Below are 16,665 nucleotides of genomic sequence, written 5' to 3'. Positions count from 1 at the left end.
TTCACCACCCTTCTAGTGAAATAGTTTTTCCTAATATCCAACGTAGACCTCCCCCACTGCAACTTGAGACCATTGCTCTGTGTTCTGTCATCTGCCACCACTGAGAACAGCCTAGCATCATCCTCTTTGGAACCCCGCTTCAGGTAGTTGAAGGCTGCTATCAAATCCCCCCTCACTCTTCTCTTCTGAAGACTCTAGCTTCTTAACCCTTTGCAGATGAACAAATGAATGAACGAAGAGAAAACACAAAAAATGAATTAAAACAAATTCATATATATAAATAATTGTATATTGCAGAATGTATACTCTGTTCTGACAGTTGTGGTCTGTATACTAGCAAATATTGTTTGTGATTTCTACACTAGCAAAATAGTATATTAGTAAGAGTAATGTTCTGTTAGTAGTACTGTATGAGAAATGACTACAGCTCTTTGTTGTCAAATTTTTGCTAAGTACTGGGGTGAGATTGCCACTTTGTGTGTAAATAATGAACTGTGTAGGTTAATGAGATTCTGCTGTCATTATCAACCAGAAAAAATGGTGCATTTTGCTGCGTATTTCTGCTATACTCCAGGTTTTCCTACAAGTCCATGCAAGCTCCTTCTCCCAAAATGACTCATAATATTGCTGATTACATCAGTAATATTCAAACTGGCAAATATTGCAGATAGTGGTGGTGGTGGTGTTGTTGTAGCTAAGTTGATCCCAAGATATTAGAGGGACAGGTGGGTGAGTTAATCTCTTTTATTGGAACAACTTTTGTTGGTGAGACAGATAAGCTTTCAAGCTTATATAGAGCTCACCCACCTTGGCTCTCACATATTGTATATAGAATTTACCCTTTGACCTTCACCTCTGACCTTTGCTGCACAGCATGATTTATTTTTGCTAATTGCAGGCCTACCCTGCAACAATGAACTAAACTATGCCAATAAAAAGTAGGAAGGTTTTCTCATAAGGTATCATGAAACCAACAAAAAAGCAAAATCATCCAGTTTCTCTTAAAATTCTTCTTTTTACACAACTATACTGGTGAATATGATTAAATATGTCTGACTTCACGTTTTACAGCCAAAGGGAGCTAAATGCGTAGATTTATTTTGTAATAAATAGTTATAGCCAAAGCTACTTACTCTGCTCCCAGTCAGAGCTATGTTGCAGTATTTTTAGTTTAGTTTATTTTTGTGTATGAGCAAATTAATAAAGAACTTGAAGACAACAGAATTCGGGAACACTGAATAAAATCAGCTCACAAATTCTTAACTTAAACCTAGGTACAGATATAGGAACAAGGTTGTTTGACTTTCCAGTCGTTTGAATTCATTGCAGTACTGACTAGTTTGTTTCTGTATTCTGCTAATCAATTGAAAATGGCTAATGAAAATTATCCTTTTACAGTTAATCGTAAAAGAGACAGATGAATGTGAACAAGAAATTGAAAAGTTGAAGCAGTTCTTAAAGAACCAGCTGGGTGAACTGTCATATGAAAAACCTTCGTTTCCTCAGACTGCTTCCTGTCCAGAGGTGAGTTTCATTGTTTTCATTTTTTCTCTGATCTGTAGTGTATACCTGTGTGACCTGGACTCACTTCTGGTTCTACTACTGTATGCTAATGTGGGGGTAAACAGCAACACTTATTTTCCTCCCAATCATTTCCCGATGGCTAAAATAAGTAGGCAGATAGATTTCAACGCAGTATACATGACTATTCATGCATAAGATGACATGTACCAACTAGTGGTAAACTGTTGTACCTTTAGTTTGTCAGTTAGGTATGTATTTTAAGATATATTTATCAGATCTCATGAGCTAGGCATTATCAAACACAGTCAGTATGTGGATGTCAGACCTCCAAAGGACATGCTGAGAGCTGGAGGAAGTGGCATTGGTGAGTCAGTAGGCAGCACTTGTCTTGAGTCCATGGTGCTCCAATACCCCACCATGGTATTAGGAAGCAGTGTGTGCTGCTGTAGGCAGTTTTGCAGATGAGACATATAAGCAAAGTCCAGATCGCTTGTGCGTATTGATGATGCAGTGGCACTTTCTGCAAGAATTGGGGTATTAGCCCCAGTGTCATGATATCACAGGAGTGGTCTCCCACAGTGCCCCTTTGGGATATGACTGGGCCCTGAACTCACCCAACCTGTGGTCCAGCGTCAGCACGGCACCAGCTGTGGGAGACTCAGCCCTCTATCTCAGTCCTGCGGGAGTCCACTTCTTCCTGGGCTGTCAAAGGTCCAAAGGGAAAAGAAGCAAAAAGTAACTAACACAAACCCTGAACTGGCCTCCTTTCCTTCTGGAATCCTCTGGGAGGCTGTAGTCCTGTTCAGCACTGACAGGCAAGTCACTGGTAATAGTCCCAAAGTAACTGTTCTGCGTCAGGCCCACCTTCCCCTCAGGAGGTTCCAATAGGTAGCAGTGATTCAAGCAGTACCTGCTCTCAGCAGAGCTTTCTTCAGGAGCTGAGGACCGAAAATCTGTTCCTTCCAGGTCTTCCACCTGCTGAGCAGGGCTTCTTTCTCTCCTTCAAGCCTGAATCTCCTTGCAATTGTGGCAGGACAGGCCGGATTGGGTGCAAAGCAGTTCAGTAACCATTACCTGGCCTGCATGGGGTTTGTACACCCCATCACACATGGCTATATGCCATCTCGTTTAATAATATTTTACTTAAGTAAATTCTCCCTGCTCATGCAGTTAGTCTCTAGTTTCCCCTTCCTATCCTAAACTGTTGTTCTGTGGCTTCATTAGTTGTTAAACACCCCAGAGGTGGTGGCTTTTTGTAATGGAACCAGTGATTATATAGTGGGCAAACATTTTTTTTTAAAAAAGGCATAAAGGCAACATTAAGGTGTCAAATACAAACCTGCAAAAGTCAGGAAATGACTGAGTCATACAAGTATAATAATTATTTATAAAGTGTCTCTGAAGTGCTTGGCCTGCTGCATGTAGTCATGATAACATTAAGACGCCTTCATTGTACATGTATAGGGCCCTACCAAATTCACGGTCCATTTTGGTCAATTTCACTGTCATAGGATTTTAAAAATCATAAATTTCATGATTTCAGCTATTTAAATCTGAAATTTCACAGTGTTGTAATTGTAGGGATCCTGACCCAAAAAGGAGTTGAGGGGGGGTTGCAAGTTATTGTAGGGGCTTGTGGTACTGCTACCCTTACTTCTGTGCTGCTGCTCGTGGCAGTACTGCCTTCAGAGCTGAGCAGCTGGAGAGCGGTGGCTGCTGGCCGGAAGCCCAGCTCTGAAGGGAGCAACACAAAAGTCAGGGTGGCAATACCATACCTTGCCATACTTACTTCTGCGCTGCTGCTGGCAGGGTGCTGCCTTCAGAGCTGGGCACCCAACCAACAGCCACTACTCTCCGGCTGCCCAGCTCTGAAGTCATCACAGAAGTGAGGGTGGCAATTCCATGATCCCCCTAAAATAACCTTGTGACCCCCCTGTAACTCCCTTTTGGGTCAGGCCCTCCAATTTGAGAAATGCTGGTCTCCCCCATGAAATCTGGTCTTTTGTGTGCTTTTACTCTATACTATACAGATTTCACGGTGGGAGACCAGATTTCATGGCCGTGAATTTGGTAGGGCCCTATACATGTATAATACATATGATTGCTAGTTAAACTTTTAAATGTATAGCTAGAGATATGTTCAATAGATTAATTCACCATACGTTCAAAGTTAATCCTGATTGTGAATCATTTCCGGACTCTTGTGTGGGTTAAATTAAGAACCTAAATGTTGCCTCTTAATATAGATATTTAATTTTCTTGTCCTTTTTTAAAAGAAAAAGATCACCTGCTTAGTGATGTTAGTATTTCATTGACTGATGTAGCCTTTGACTTTCACACCTCACTGAAGGCTTTGGTGTGGGGAAATGGTGAGTTTACATCTCACTAGAGTGACTGGAGTAGAGGAGGAGTGAGCACACCACTTTGATGTTACTCTTGCTTGTCTCAAGACAGTTTCCCAGCTATATATATTAGCAAAGCAGTTGCATGCGGGCTTATGCTGCAAAGTCCACTTTTGCAAAAAAAAAAAAAAAAAAAAAAAAAAAAAAGAGAGAGAGAGAGATAGCAATGTCATTCTTTTTAACTACAACGTAGTGCAGCACATTGCCAAATACAGGCAGTATTTCATGCTGATGACTTTCTCCTGTCCTTGATAGGGAGGCAATTACTGGTGGGGTTTGCTGCATGTGTTTCAATGGTCAGGAAAGGTGTATTTATCTCAGCAGCACTCTATCCCTCTCCGACAGAGCCAAAGAAAATTCTTCCTGCCCCTCAGTAATGTCCCCTACGTGAAGGTGGGCTGAAATCATATCAGATGCCTACTGAGGCCTTCTATGCAAAGGCCTTGCCTATGCTCAGAAAATCTATAAATGTCGTTCAGCATCAATGCAGTTCCACGTGTGCTTTGAACAGCAGAAGCTGTAGTGGAGACAGGGCCCATGTAGTTTTACATGTGTCATCTAACCTGGGTTAGTTATTTGCTTTGCTTAATTGATGCTCTGGGTGAGCAGCCTCTGGAAACGAGGCTGATGCTGTTATTTCAGGCCATCACATCAAGGCCAGCTGTTATGTTTGCACTGCTAACTACAGGCATTGAACTGGGTGTGCAGCCGCTTTTCCCCTGCTGAGCTCTGCGAACACGAGCACCTTGTAGCGTGCAGTGCTGCCGCATACATTGTCAACAGTGAAGAGGAGAGAGCACCAAGGACGTCCCTGCTCCTGTCTCTTGCCATTCTTTGGCTGACCTTTAGAGACCTGAGGGATAGGGATGGGGCAGCAGATAGAGAGAGTATTGAGTGGAACCTGGAGAATTATGGGAATGTCCAGTGTGAAGCAAGAGTCAGTGGGACAGTAAGTCCAACTGTTAACACCATGTGGGAGTCATAGGGCAGCTCTACTAAACAGACAGTTGATGACATGGAAGATAAAAATCCCTTCCTAGGTGTCACGCTGTCTGTAGTGACTCATCACCAAGAGCGCCAACCTCAACTCAGGCTATCAAAAGCAGGATGGACATCCCAAACTGGTTGTACATTTTACAGTTAGATTTCACCAACCCAGTAACAAATGTGAACTCCTAGAGCACTGTAGTCGTCTGACCACGGAGTCACAGACAGTCCTCCTGGGCTCTTCAGTCTATCTTGCCACCCAGGCAAGCTGGACTTAGTGATAATTGGTCACCTATACCAAAGATGATAAAATATTCAGGTTACTTCTAGTCCCAAGGGACCAGTCAAGTACCTCAGCTCAGTTTGTACTCAGATTGCATACCAAATACAATGCTTGTAGTCAGTCCTGTAATTAACTAAAGGTTTATTAACTAGGAAAAACAAACGAGAGAATTATTTACAGGTTAAAGCAAACAAACATACACACACAAATGAGTTACCATCTGAGGTTCCTAAATATGACAGAGATGTAATAATCTGTCATTTCAAAGGTTTCAGAGTAGCAGCCGTGTTAGTCTGTATTCGCAAAAAGAAAAGGAGTACTTGTGGCACCTTAGAGACTAACAAATTTATTAGAGCATAAGCTTTCGTGAGCTACAGCTCACTTCATCGGATGCATTTGGTGGAAAATGCATCCGATGAAGTGAGCTGTAGCTCACGAAAGCTTATGCTCTAATAAATTTGTTAGTCTCTAAGGTGCCACAAGTACTCCTTTTCTTTTTGTGTCATTTCAAAATGTCTTTCAGGGTGGATCCAGGGTTAACCCCTGGGGATCTCTGCCTTAGTTTAGTATGCCTGGCCCTGTGAGAGTTCAGACAACAAAGAGATGAACAATTTTCTCATGAATTTGTTTTATCTTTTACATTTAGCCTTCCAGTCTGTGAGACAAGCTCCCTCACAGGTAGCATTTCTAAGGTCTGATAGGGCCATTCACTAATCCTTTGTATTGTGATGCTCCTTAATGGCTCGTTGAATCTTGATAGGCCTCCTGAATGGGCACAGGGGACAATTCCCATGTGTGAATTCACAAGTACAGAGAAAACATTTTCAAAGTTATAAAGCAAAACATACATATTTCCTTATAACGCGGACTACAGACATTACAAGTCAGATTAATGAATGCAGCAATTTACAAGCAGTTCATAGAGTCTAAACATTAATACATTCTTATAAGACTAATACCTATTTTGAACAAAACTAACATACAGGTGAGCTGGTTTGGTTTCCAGCTGGGAGTTTGTTGGTGCTCAGCTGATGCCTACAGATGTGGCGAGAGCTGGCACCTAGTCTGCTAGCGTCACACTAGGGTCTGTTTTTCCTTGTTCTTCGGTGTCTTTAATAAAGATGACGCAGCCCTGAGCTACCCATCAGTTGATTTCTCCCTCATAAATTCTTCTGTCTCCCTTTCCTCTCATTTCTGATAGAAAAGCCTCTTTTATAAAAATAAAAGGAGTACTTGTGGCACCTTAGAGATTAACAAATTTATTTGAGCATAAGCTTTCGTGAGCTACAGCTCACTTCATCGGATGCATCTGATGAAGTGAGCTGTAGCTCACGAAAGCTTATGCTCAAATAAATTTGTTAGTCTCTAAGGTGCCACAAGTACTCCTTTTCTTTTTGCGAATACAGACTAACACGGCTGCTACTCTGAAACCTCTTTTATTGTTACTTTGCAGAGAAGTTTGTGCGAAGCACCATCAACTGACCTGACTAGTTGAGTAATGCAACCCAGTTGCATTCCCTCTGTCCTGGGGAGGAGTATCTCCAGGACTTCCACTCCCATGGCCCCACTAGTGAGAATCCAGATCAGTGTTAATTACCAAGCCTTCACATTCAATGTAAGGCCACAGCTGGCTCTGTATACAGCTGTTAGGCTATGTGTTTTGTTCTGAGACTGCTGCCTCTGAGTTAGTGCATACCTAAACATCTCCTGTTGCTCCTCAGGGGGAAATGGAAGGCATAAAAGAACAGATCATAAAACTGTGCCAGAAAAAAGAAGACATCCTTAGGGGTATGAAGAGTTCAATGCTGGAACTTCACCAGCACTTGCAGCAAGAACAATCTGAATCAGAGGATGAACTTTCTGTGCCTCTGTCACCTGAGGAAACTGGGTTGGTTGGGAAAGATGCCTCTGAATGGCAGGTAGGTAGAACACCATGCTATCCCTTTAAATGGCCCTAACAAGAAATGGTTAGGTGCACAATATGGGGGCCCTTTTGGGTTATTTTTCAACATGTGGAAAACCAGTGTGAGATGGCTTGAAATTAAAAAATGTAAAATCATAGAATCATAGAATATCAGGGTTGGAAGGGACCTCAGGAGGTCATCTAGTCCAAACCCCTGCTCAAAGCCTGACCTTAAAAACCTCAAAGGAAGGAGATTCCACCACCTCTCTAGGTAACGCATTCCAGTGCTTCACCACCCTCCTAGTGAAAAAGTTTTTCCTAATATCCAACCTAAACCTCCCCCACTTCAACTTGAGACCATTACTCCTAGTTCTGTCATCTGCTACCACTGAGAACTGTCTAGATTCATCCTCATTGGAACCCTCTTTCAGGTAGTTGAAAGCAGCTATCAAATCCCCCCTCATTCTTCTCTTCTGTAGACTAAAGAATCCCAATTCCCTCAGCCTCTCCTCATAAGTCTTGTGTTCCAGTCCCCTAATCATTTTTGTTGCCCTCTGCTGGACGCTTTCCAATTTTTCCACATCCTTCTTGAAGTGTGAAGCCCAAAACTGGACACAATACTCCAGATGAGGCCTCACCAATGTCGAATAGAGGGAAACGATCTCGTCCCTCGATCTGCTGACAATGCCCCTACTTATACATCCCAAAATGCCATTGGCCTTCTTGGCAACAAGGGCACACTGTTGACTCATATCCAGCTTCTCGTCCACTGTAACCCCTAGGTCCTTTTCTGCAGAACTGCTGCCTAGCCATTCGGTTCCTAGTCTGTAGCGGTGCATGGGATTCTTCCGTCCTAAGTGCAGGACTCTGCACTTGTCCTTGTTGAACCTCTTCAGATTTCTTTTGGCCCAATCCTCTAATTTGTCTAGGTCTCTCTGTATGCTATCCCTACCCTCCAGTATATCTACCTCTCCTCTCAGTTTAGTGTCATCTGCAGACTTGCTGAGGGTGCAATGCACGCCAATGCTGGATCTGTAATTTACACTGTAAGGAATTGTTCAAAGATTTTCAGTAAATTGTTTGTATGGAACAGAATGATAGTTATCTTAATTTTAGACATGCCTTTAAAAGCTGAAAAATAAGTTAAAGGATTTGATTTTTGAGGTTGCTTAGAACCTGCAGCTTTTAATTACTTTAAATGGAGTTGCAGGTGCTCAGCATTTCTCAAAATTAGGTGCAAAATTATAACTATGTTTAACAAAAGGGCAGAAGAAAAGAGGCAATTTGTGGAGCTAAGAGTAACTGGACTCTATCTCTGTATATACATTGTAGCTGAAAAAGAAAGGATCAATGTCTCTCCTACCATCTTTATTTGAAGAAACAGAAGACAGTTCGTTCCACAGTGAAGTAAGTATAATGGAGACTTTTGTGGAAATAAGATTTATTATGGAATAAATCATGAAAAATGTATGTGTAAATGTAAACATTTGTAGACTAAATTGCAGCATCCCTAGTAGGGGATATTTTAAAATTAATATAAAATCTGAGACACAGAAATAAAATATCAGTACATACATTAGAGTCAGATCCTATCATCCTTGCTTTGTGTGGTACTTCATTCTGTAAATATGACATTGATTGGACCGCTTACAGAATAAGACTACTCAGTAGGAGTGTGGATGGTCCTAATGTAGCAGCATCAGTGCCTGTGGCCTTTTACAAAACTCAGCATAGGGCATCCCCTTCCCTAAGGAGCTTAGAATCCTAAGAGAAATAAAATAAAAATAGAGAAGATACAAGGCATGAGATTAAATAAAGAAGGGTGTGGCAAGGTTATTGGTGGTGAAAATAAAGTGGAAAGGCTTCCTGGGAGAAATGAGAGTGAGGGGGGATTTTTAGGAGAGAGAGGGCACTTAATGGGCATGAACTGGGAAATTCTCTTTCAAACATAGAGGGCAACACAAAAGTAGGTGTGGAGGAGAAGGCAGTAAAGAGAGGTTTAAAGCTGTGTATGGAATGAGAGGGTGAGTAGGAGGAAATGAGAGCAGAGTTGCAGATAGGGATTGGGTTAGATAGGGTAATGATACTCATACCTCAGTGGTTTAGGAGCCAAATTAGCAATTAACATTACCCAAAAGAGCCATGGTAGTATGTGAATTCATTGTTTCATTTACTATAGTGCTATGGACTCAGTCAAACAGTATGGCAGGAAATATTTATAAAAATATTAAATATAATTCTCACAGAAAAATGACTGACCAAGTATTATTGTTTTATCAACTACAATTGGTTAATAAATTAGTAAAAGCATTCTGATTGGTCAATGACTTAGATTGGTTAATAATTAAATCAGACCGTGTTTTAATATCATGGGCTGCAAAAAGCTGCAGGAGATGCATCAAAGATCCATTCGCAAGTCTCAGTCTGAGTATCACTAATGTCGGGCCTTGAAAGTGGGGACAAAGAGCCCCCCTAAGTTTGATGTTGTAATGTATAGGATACCAGTGAAGTGATTCAAGCAGTGGTATACATGGGACAGAAATAATTGGTGTGGATCTGAGAGAAAGATGATGACTTCAGCAATCACATGTGGATAGACTAGTTACTCTAAGTGTCCTTGCTCAAAGGCCATCATAAGTAGTCAAGCAATAAACCCTGTTTAAATGTATGAACAGCACTATCGGTTACCTTTTGACAATCATAGGGTACAATGGGCCCTTTCCTAGAGACACTATGATGCCCCTACACTTCCCTTGGATAGAATGCTCTGGGAAGAGGCAACAAAGAGTTCATTGCCATATTATTATTATGCGTTCAATGCAAGAAAATAAACTCGGGGGATTTGCAATAAGCTAAATACAGCCTCTTACTCTGTCATCATTTTATTTTTTTATTGGCATCATAGTCATATGTGACACGTCAGACAAACAAGGAAACATAGCCCCTGTTGGAAGATCTTATAGCGTAAGGTCTCACTCCTGCAAACACTTATGCACACGCTCAACTTTGAGCACATGAATATTCCCATTGACTCTAACCATGTGGGTAGTCTCTATGAAGTCAATGGGACTATTCATTAGAGCTGGCCGGAGATTGGAATTCCTGTTCCGTGGGAAATACCATAACTTTTAAAAAAAAATTAATTCTGAAATGGAACAAAAACAATCAAAATCTACCAGAGAATGGCAATTCCAAAATTGCCCTCTGAAAGACTCTTCCAGATGCCCGGGAGCTTGGGAGCCAAGCAGCTGGGAGAGCTTGGGAGCTAACTTTCCAAGGATTTCTGGGCTGCCAACAAGTTGGGAGCTCCAGCTCCAGGCCAGTTTCTTTGCTGGGCTGCTGAGGAGCAGGGGAGCCACGGAGCTGGGAAAAAATTTCCATGTAAAATTGAAATTTTCCCACGGAAAACTTGGATTTTGTGGAAAGTAAATTTTCCATCAGAAAATAATTTCAGTGGAAGATTCCCAACCAACTCTGCTATTTATATATAGGTAAAACACATGCAGAAGTGCTTGTGGGATTAGTGCCTAAATACCCTCTAGGACAACAGTTCATATCCTGCCCAGCTCTTAGCAGTGTCGAGGGTTATTACCATCTGATGGTCTTCAGTAGCTAATGGTAAATGAACTGCGATCTCAGTCATTTTTTAGGTGTATCAGCATCTCAAAAATCATACCAGTTTGTACAAAGAGGCATCTTTGTTGGCAGTCACAGCAGAAAGATCAAGAATTGGAAGGACATAAAAATAAACTCCAGTAGCCTTTCACATCTAGAGTTGTTCCTTTCAGGTCAACACTAAGGCACGTTGGCATAGCAGAGTGGTGGAAATGTGAACTGCTACTGCCTACGCTGTGCACGTTGGTGTGGGCAGAGAATTTCAATTTCCAGGACTGCCGATCGAGCGCCTTTGCTGATGATCAATTTCATTCGTATCAAAGTAAAAAAGACAAAGAAATATTACTTCATTGAGATAGAAAAAGTATTTAAACAACACAAGCAATTTAGAATGTTTGAGATCGGTAGAAAGGGCTGTTGGCATCTATCACTGGGAGACGGGACTGAAAGTGGTATAGAAGGGCAGCTGTTGAGTTAGGATTACTGAGTAAAGAAAGGTTTCAGAGTAGCAGCCGTGTTAGTCTGTACTCGCAAAAAGAAAAGGAGTACTTGTGGCACCTTAGAGACTAACAAATTTATTAGAGCATAAGCTTTCGTGAAGTGAGCTGTAGCTCATGAAAGCTTATGCTCTAGTAAATTTGTTAGTCTCTAAGGTGCCACAAGTTCTCCTTTTCTTTTTGAGTAAAGAAAGAGAACTTGCATGGCAGAAATGTACCATAGAGTGGCTAATGGTTTTAGTGATTAACATTTTCTGAAGAAGCCTTTGAACTGCATGTCCTCTAGCTAATGCTGAGCTGTTGCTGTTTTCAAAGGAAAATGCAATAGCACCAACTGCTGAAAGTTTTTCACCTCCAGGGAAGGGAGATGAGAGAGACAAAGAAGACAGCAGAGCTTCCTGGTCCTCAGGCACCCTATCAGATGGCATTGCCCTGGTAACATTCTTCATGTTTATCTCTGCATGGGGGAATTCTTCCCTGTGTAGAGAGCCTGTACAAGGCCCATGCATTGCTTTAGTCCTCAAATCAGTACTTGAGTGGGATTTAAGGGTGCGTAGGTCTTGCATGGCTCCTCCCACAGGGCTGAATTTCATCCTCTGTGAGCATCCTTTAACAGTTGCCTGCTCAGCAGGAAAACAGTTTTTGTAGATGATGCTGTCTGCCGAAAACACAAGAATGTAAATGCAAACTCAGGTTAACAGAGAGTTCACGCCTCTCCCCCCACTCCCTTGATAGGAGATAAAATGAGACATAATGGCTGTTTCCTTTACCCTCTGTGTGGAGTAACTTGTGAAAGATGTGCAGTTTCTGATGCAAAAATGGGCAGCACCTAAGCAATCTGATCAACTAGCATCCGTTGTGAGAGCTGTAGCTATCTGTCTTTCTGTATCTTTATGTCAGATGTGAGGGAATTTTCCTGCATTATTTATTGGCCCAGAATGATGTATGGGTTGAGTGACTGCTGCCTTTTGAGGCTTCTAAAGGACAACAAGGCAATGACAATAGAAATATTTCCACAGCTGCCTTTCTTTTTACAGGATGCTGATGTGTTAATAGAATCATGTGATAAACATGGCAAGGAAACATCTTTTCAAGTTCCACAGAAAGCTGGAAGTGATGAAGACTCTGCTACAGGCCTTAGTAATTGGGCAGTGGTAAGTATGTTGGTCTGAATTTGGTGACCTTCTGGGCATGCTGCAAAAGACATCTGTTTGATGGGGTTTTGGAGCAGGCTGAGGGTGTTCTTCCCACAACCATGAAACGATAAAAAGGAGCTCTTTGGGGGGTGGTTGGTTTGCTGAGTTCCTGTTTTAATGATTATTTTAATTCTATTGGTGTTTTTTTGTAGCACTAGTTCTGTGTGAGGGCATCTAGATCCTTGCATAGGCATCTTTCATATTATCATTAAGGATTGTTATTACTTATTATTTAAATCAGAGCAAATACATATATTTACTCCTAGAAAACACAATTTACCAGGAAGCCAAAGTGCATAGTTTCAGGAAGCCAATGTACTGTCAGATATGTATGTTTCTCCTAGGGGAATTTTACATCAAAAATTAAAAATCTGCAACAATGTTTTAAAATTCTGCAAAATTGTGCATATTTTATTTGTTAACTAACACAATATAATCATGCCAGTTTCAATTATTTTGGTAATTTATTTCAAAATGCCAGGCAGCAAGTATGTCTGTAATAATATAGACAACAAAAAAGATTCAGGAAATGTTTTTTGACAAATAGATTCCTTTCTAAGTATATTAATAGAGAACTTTAATTCATTTAAACTACAATACACTAATGTATTTCCCGCACCCCTCAGAAGCAGTGCAAAGGATTGGGGGAATCAGGGTAATGGAGGAACTGAGGGAGAGGGAAGTAACTGCTGAGCAGGAGCCTGGGCGTGAACCTGGAAGATTGTTGGGTGTGGGAAATATGAAACAGGGATTTTTGCGGGGGGGGGGGGGGGTTGGGAGAGGGGAGAGATTGTTAGAGTTGGGGAGCCTCCCCCATGCAGACACTGGCTCTCCCATTCAGTCAGGCACATTTACCGCTCTCCCATGTGTACCTGCAGCCCCATTCAGCCACTCCCCCATTCCCATGTGTCCGTGAACCGTCAATCGCCCCCACTCTCCATCCCCATGTGAACCCTCAGTCACCCCCACTCTCCATGCCCTTGCACCCACACTCCCATTCAACCCCCACTCCAGTCTGTCCACTTACTGGCCCTTCTGAATCCCGTCTGTGACCCCCCCAGCAACCCTGTGTGCCCCACGCTGTTTGTCTCCCCCGCACCCCCTTCCTGTGCCTCCTTTCCTGGCCCCAGGGGCAGGACACTGTCAGGAATGCAGCCTCTCCCCATCCCTCTCCGGGCTGGCTGAGTTGGCTGCCCTCTGTTCTGGCACCACAGCAGCCCCTGGTGAGTGAAGGTGTAATTGCAGCGCCTCTCCGGCAGAATGTATTTTCTGTGGAGGGAAAAAAAAAAAAAATTTTTGCAGGAGACGTGAATTCTGTATGTGTGCAGTATTCTCCCAGAAGTAGTAGGTCTGGAGAAAAGATTAGTAATCCAAGAGCCTGAGTATCTGTAGGTTGAAGGGGAGATTGATTAGACTGAGTTTTTTGCATGTCACCACTTGCTCTGTACTGGCTAGAAAGCATCAGCTAATGAACATTTACAATATTAAAAATGAAAAACCAATTGCACAATACTTTTCATGACTGTTTTTTATTGATACTATGGGAAATGGGATTCAATGTTGATATATTTATGACCATTCCATGTGACACGACCTAGATGTCCATTTTCTCTGTTTTCTTATTATCTGGAAAAATTTTCTATTTCTTATGCACCATAAATACTTTGCACATAAAGAGAGTTCTTTTTGTATGGGAAACCCCCAGGTATTGTAGGAAGATGCTGGAGCTGCAGCTAGCTGCAGCTAGCAAGAGATGTCAAGAGTAACAAGAAGGGTTTCTTCAGGTATGTTGGCAACAAGAAGAAAGCCAAGGAAAGTGTGGGCCCCTTACTGAATGAGGGAGGCAAGCTAGTGACAGAGGATGTGGAAAAAGCTAATGTACTCAATGCTTTTTTTGCCTCTGTTTTCACTAACAAGGTCAGCTCCCAGACTGCTGTGCTGGGCATCACAAAATGGGGAAGAGATGGCCAGCCCTCTGTAGGGATAGAGGTGGTTAGGGACTATTTAGAAAAGCTGGACGTGCACAAGTCCATGGGGCCGGACGAATTGCATCCGAGAGTGCTGAGGGAATTGGCGGCTGTGATTGCAGAGCCCTTGGCCATTATCTTTGAAAACTCGTGGCGAACGGGGGAAGTCCCGGATGACTGGAAAAAGGCTAATGTAGTGCCCATCTTTAAAAAAGGGAAGAAGGAGGATCCTGGGAACTACAGGCCGGTCAGCCTCACCTCAGTCCCTGGAAAAATCATGGAGCAGGTCCTCAAAGAATCAATCCTGAAGCACTTAGAGGAGAGGAAAGTGATCAGGAACAGTCAGCATGGATTCACCAAGGGAAGGTCATGCCTGACTAATCTAATCGCCTTTTATGATGAGATTACTGGTTCTGTGGATGAAGGGAAAGCAGTGGATGTATTGTTTCTTGACTTTAGCAAAGCTTTTGACACGGTCTCCCACAGCATTCTTGTCAGCAAGTTAAGGAAGTATGGGCTGGATGAATGCACTATAAGGTGGGTAGAAAGCTGGCTAGATTGTCGGGCTCAACGGGTAGTGATCAATGGCTCCATGTCTAGTTGGCAGCCGGTGTCAAGTGGAGTGCCCCAGGGGTCGGTCCTGGGGCCCGTTTTGTTCAATATCTTCATAAATGATCTGGAGGATGGTGTGGATTGCACTCTCAGCAAATTTGCGGATGATACTAAACTGGGAGGAGTGGTAGATACGCTGGAGGGGAGGGATAGGATACAGAAGGACCTAGACAAATTGGAAGATTGGGCCAAAGAAATCTAATGAGGTTCAATAAGGATAAGTGCAGGGTCCTGCACTTAGGATGGAAGAATCCAATGCACCGCTACAGACTAGGGACCGAATGGCTCGGCAGCAGTTCTGCGGAAAAGGACCTAGGGGTGACAGTGGACGAGAAGCTGGATATGAGTCAGCAGTGTGCCCTTGTTGCCAAGAAGGCCAATGGCATTTTGGGATGTATAAGTAGGGGCATAGCGAGCAGATCGAGGGACGTGATCGTTCCCCTCTATTCGACACTGGTGAGGCCTCATCTGGAGTACTGTGTCCAGTTTTGGGCCCCACACTACAAGAAGGATGTGGATAAATTGGAAAGAGTACAGCGAAGGGCAACAAAAATGATTAGGGGTCTAGAGCACATGACTTACGAGGAGAGGCTGAGGGAGCTGGGATTGTTTAGTCTGCAGAAGAGAAGAATGAGGGGGGATTTGATAGCTGCTTTCAACTACCTGAAAGGGGGTTTCAAAGAGGATGGCTCTAGACTGTTCTCAATGGTAGCAGATGACAGAACGAGGAGTAATGGTCTCAAGTTGCAATGGGGGAGGTTTAGATTGGATATTAGGAAAAACTTTTTCACTAAGAGGGTGGTGAAACACTGGAATGCGTTACCTAGGGAGGTGGTAGAATCTCCTTCCTTAGAGGTTTTTAAGGTCAGGCTTGACAAAGCCCTGGCTAGGATGATTTAACTGGGACTTGGTCCTGCTTTGAGCAGGGGGTTGGACTAGATGACCTTCTGGGGTCCCTTCCAACCCTGATATTCTATGATTCTATGATTCTAAGAGAGGTGCAATCTCAGACTTAGTGTAAGATCAGTCCTAGAAAGGAAACCATACATAATATTTCCAGGATGATTATTGAGATATTATGTGCCCATATGTTGTACTGGCATCTCTATGAGCTTTCACCATTTTCCCCTGCCCCTTTCTTCCCCATATCAAAGCCAGTGGAACAAAAACTCAGAAGAACCTTTGCCTGTGACAGCCAGGCAGTTGCTTCCCCACTAGCTACCAGTAGAGGAAGCACTATGGGATCTAGAGCCACCACTGCTGCCAAAGTCCCTTACTGCTCCTGTAACAAATTTTCCATTGGAGAGGTCTTCCTTCCTTGAATTGTCCTGAATGGTTATTTTGCCAGCATTGTGATTCCATCCCAGTTTCCCCCTCATATTATGTCATACATAGTGTTTTAAACTAATTTCTTTCTAAGATCATACATTTACTGGATGGAGACAGAAGGAAATGTATTTCTGTAAACACTAAATCAGTTTGCTTTCTCTTGAGAAATACTTTGTCAGATGGACCAGGATTTTGATGATTGAAATAATGTATGTGTTCTGACAGGTGGCTAATCGAGTTCAGTATGCAGTTGACCAATGTGCATTTATTTTGGTGCTGCGACAAGTCCACAAGGGAAGACATTTGGAGCTACTGTAAAAAAAAATATTAAATACCTTTGAATTCAATCT

The 16,665-nt window shown here is 42.5% G+C and overlaps 1 protein-coding gene across 1 annotated transcript in view; it reads left to right on the top strand.

The window, feature by feature from the left end:
• The window catches only part of SYNE2 (spectrin repeat containing nuclear envelope protein 2), a 267,053-nt gene that overhangs the window by 143,983 nt on the left and 106,405 nt on the right, over nt 1-16,665 (top strand). The window contains 5 exon segments of the mRNA XM_043517646.1: nt 1,399-1,524; nt 6,918-7,115; nt 8,432-8,506; nt 11,527-11,646; nt 12,249-12,365. Of these exon segments, the coding sequence (XP_043373581.1) occupies nt 1,399-1,524; nt 6,918-7,115; nt 8,432-8,506; nt 11,527-11,646; nt 12,249-12,365 (636 nt within the window).

The sequence above is a fragment of the Dermochelys coriacea genome, chromosome 6, assembly GCF_009764565.3.
Source record: "Dermochelys coriacea isolate rDerCor1 chromosome 6, rDerCor1.pri.v4, whole genome shotgun sequence".
Taxonomy (NCBI): domain Eukaryota; kingdom Metazoa; phylum Chordata; order Testudines; family Dermochelyidae; genus Dermochelys; species Dermochelys coriacea.
The sequence above is the reverse complement of the archived record's forward strand: the minus strand, read 5'-3'. Positions and strand labels throughout refer to the sequence as shown.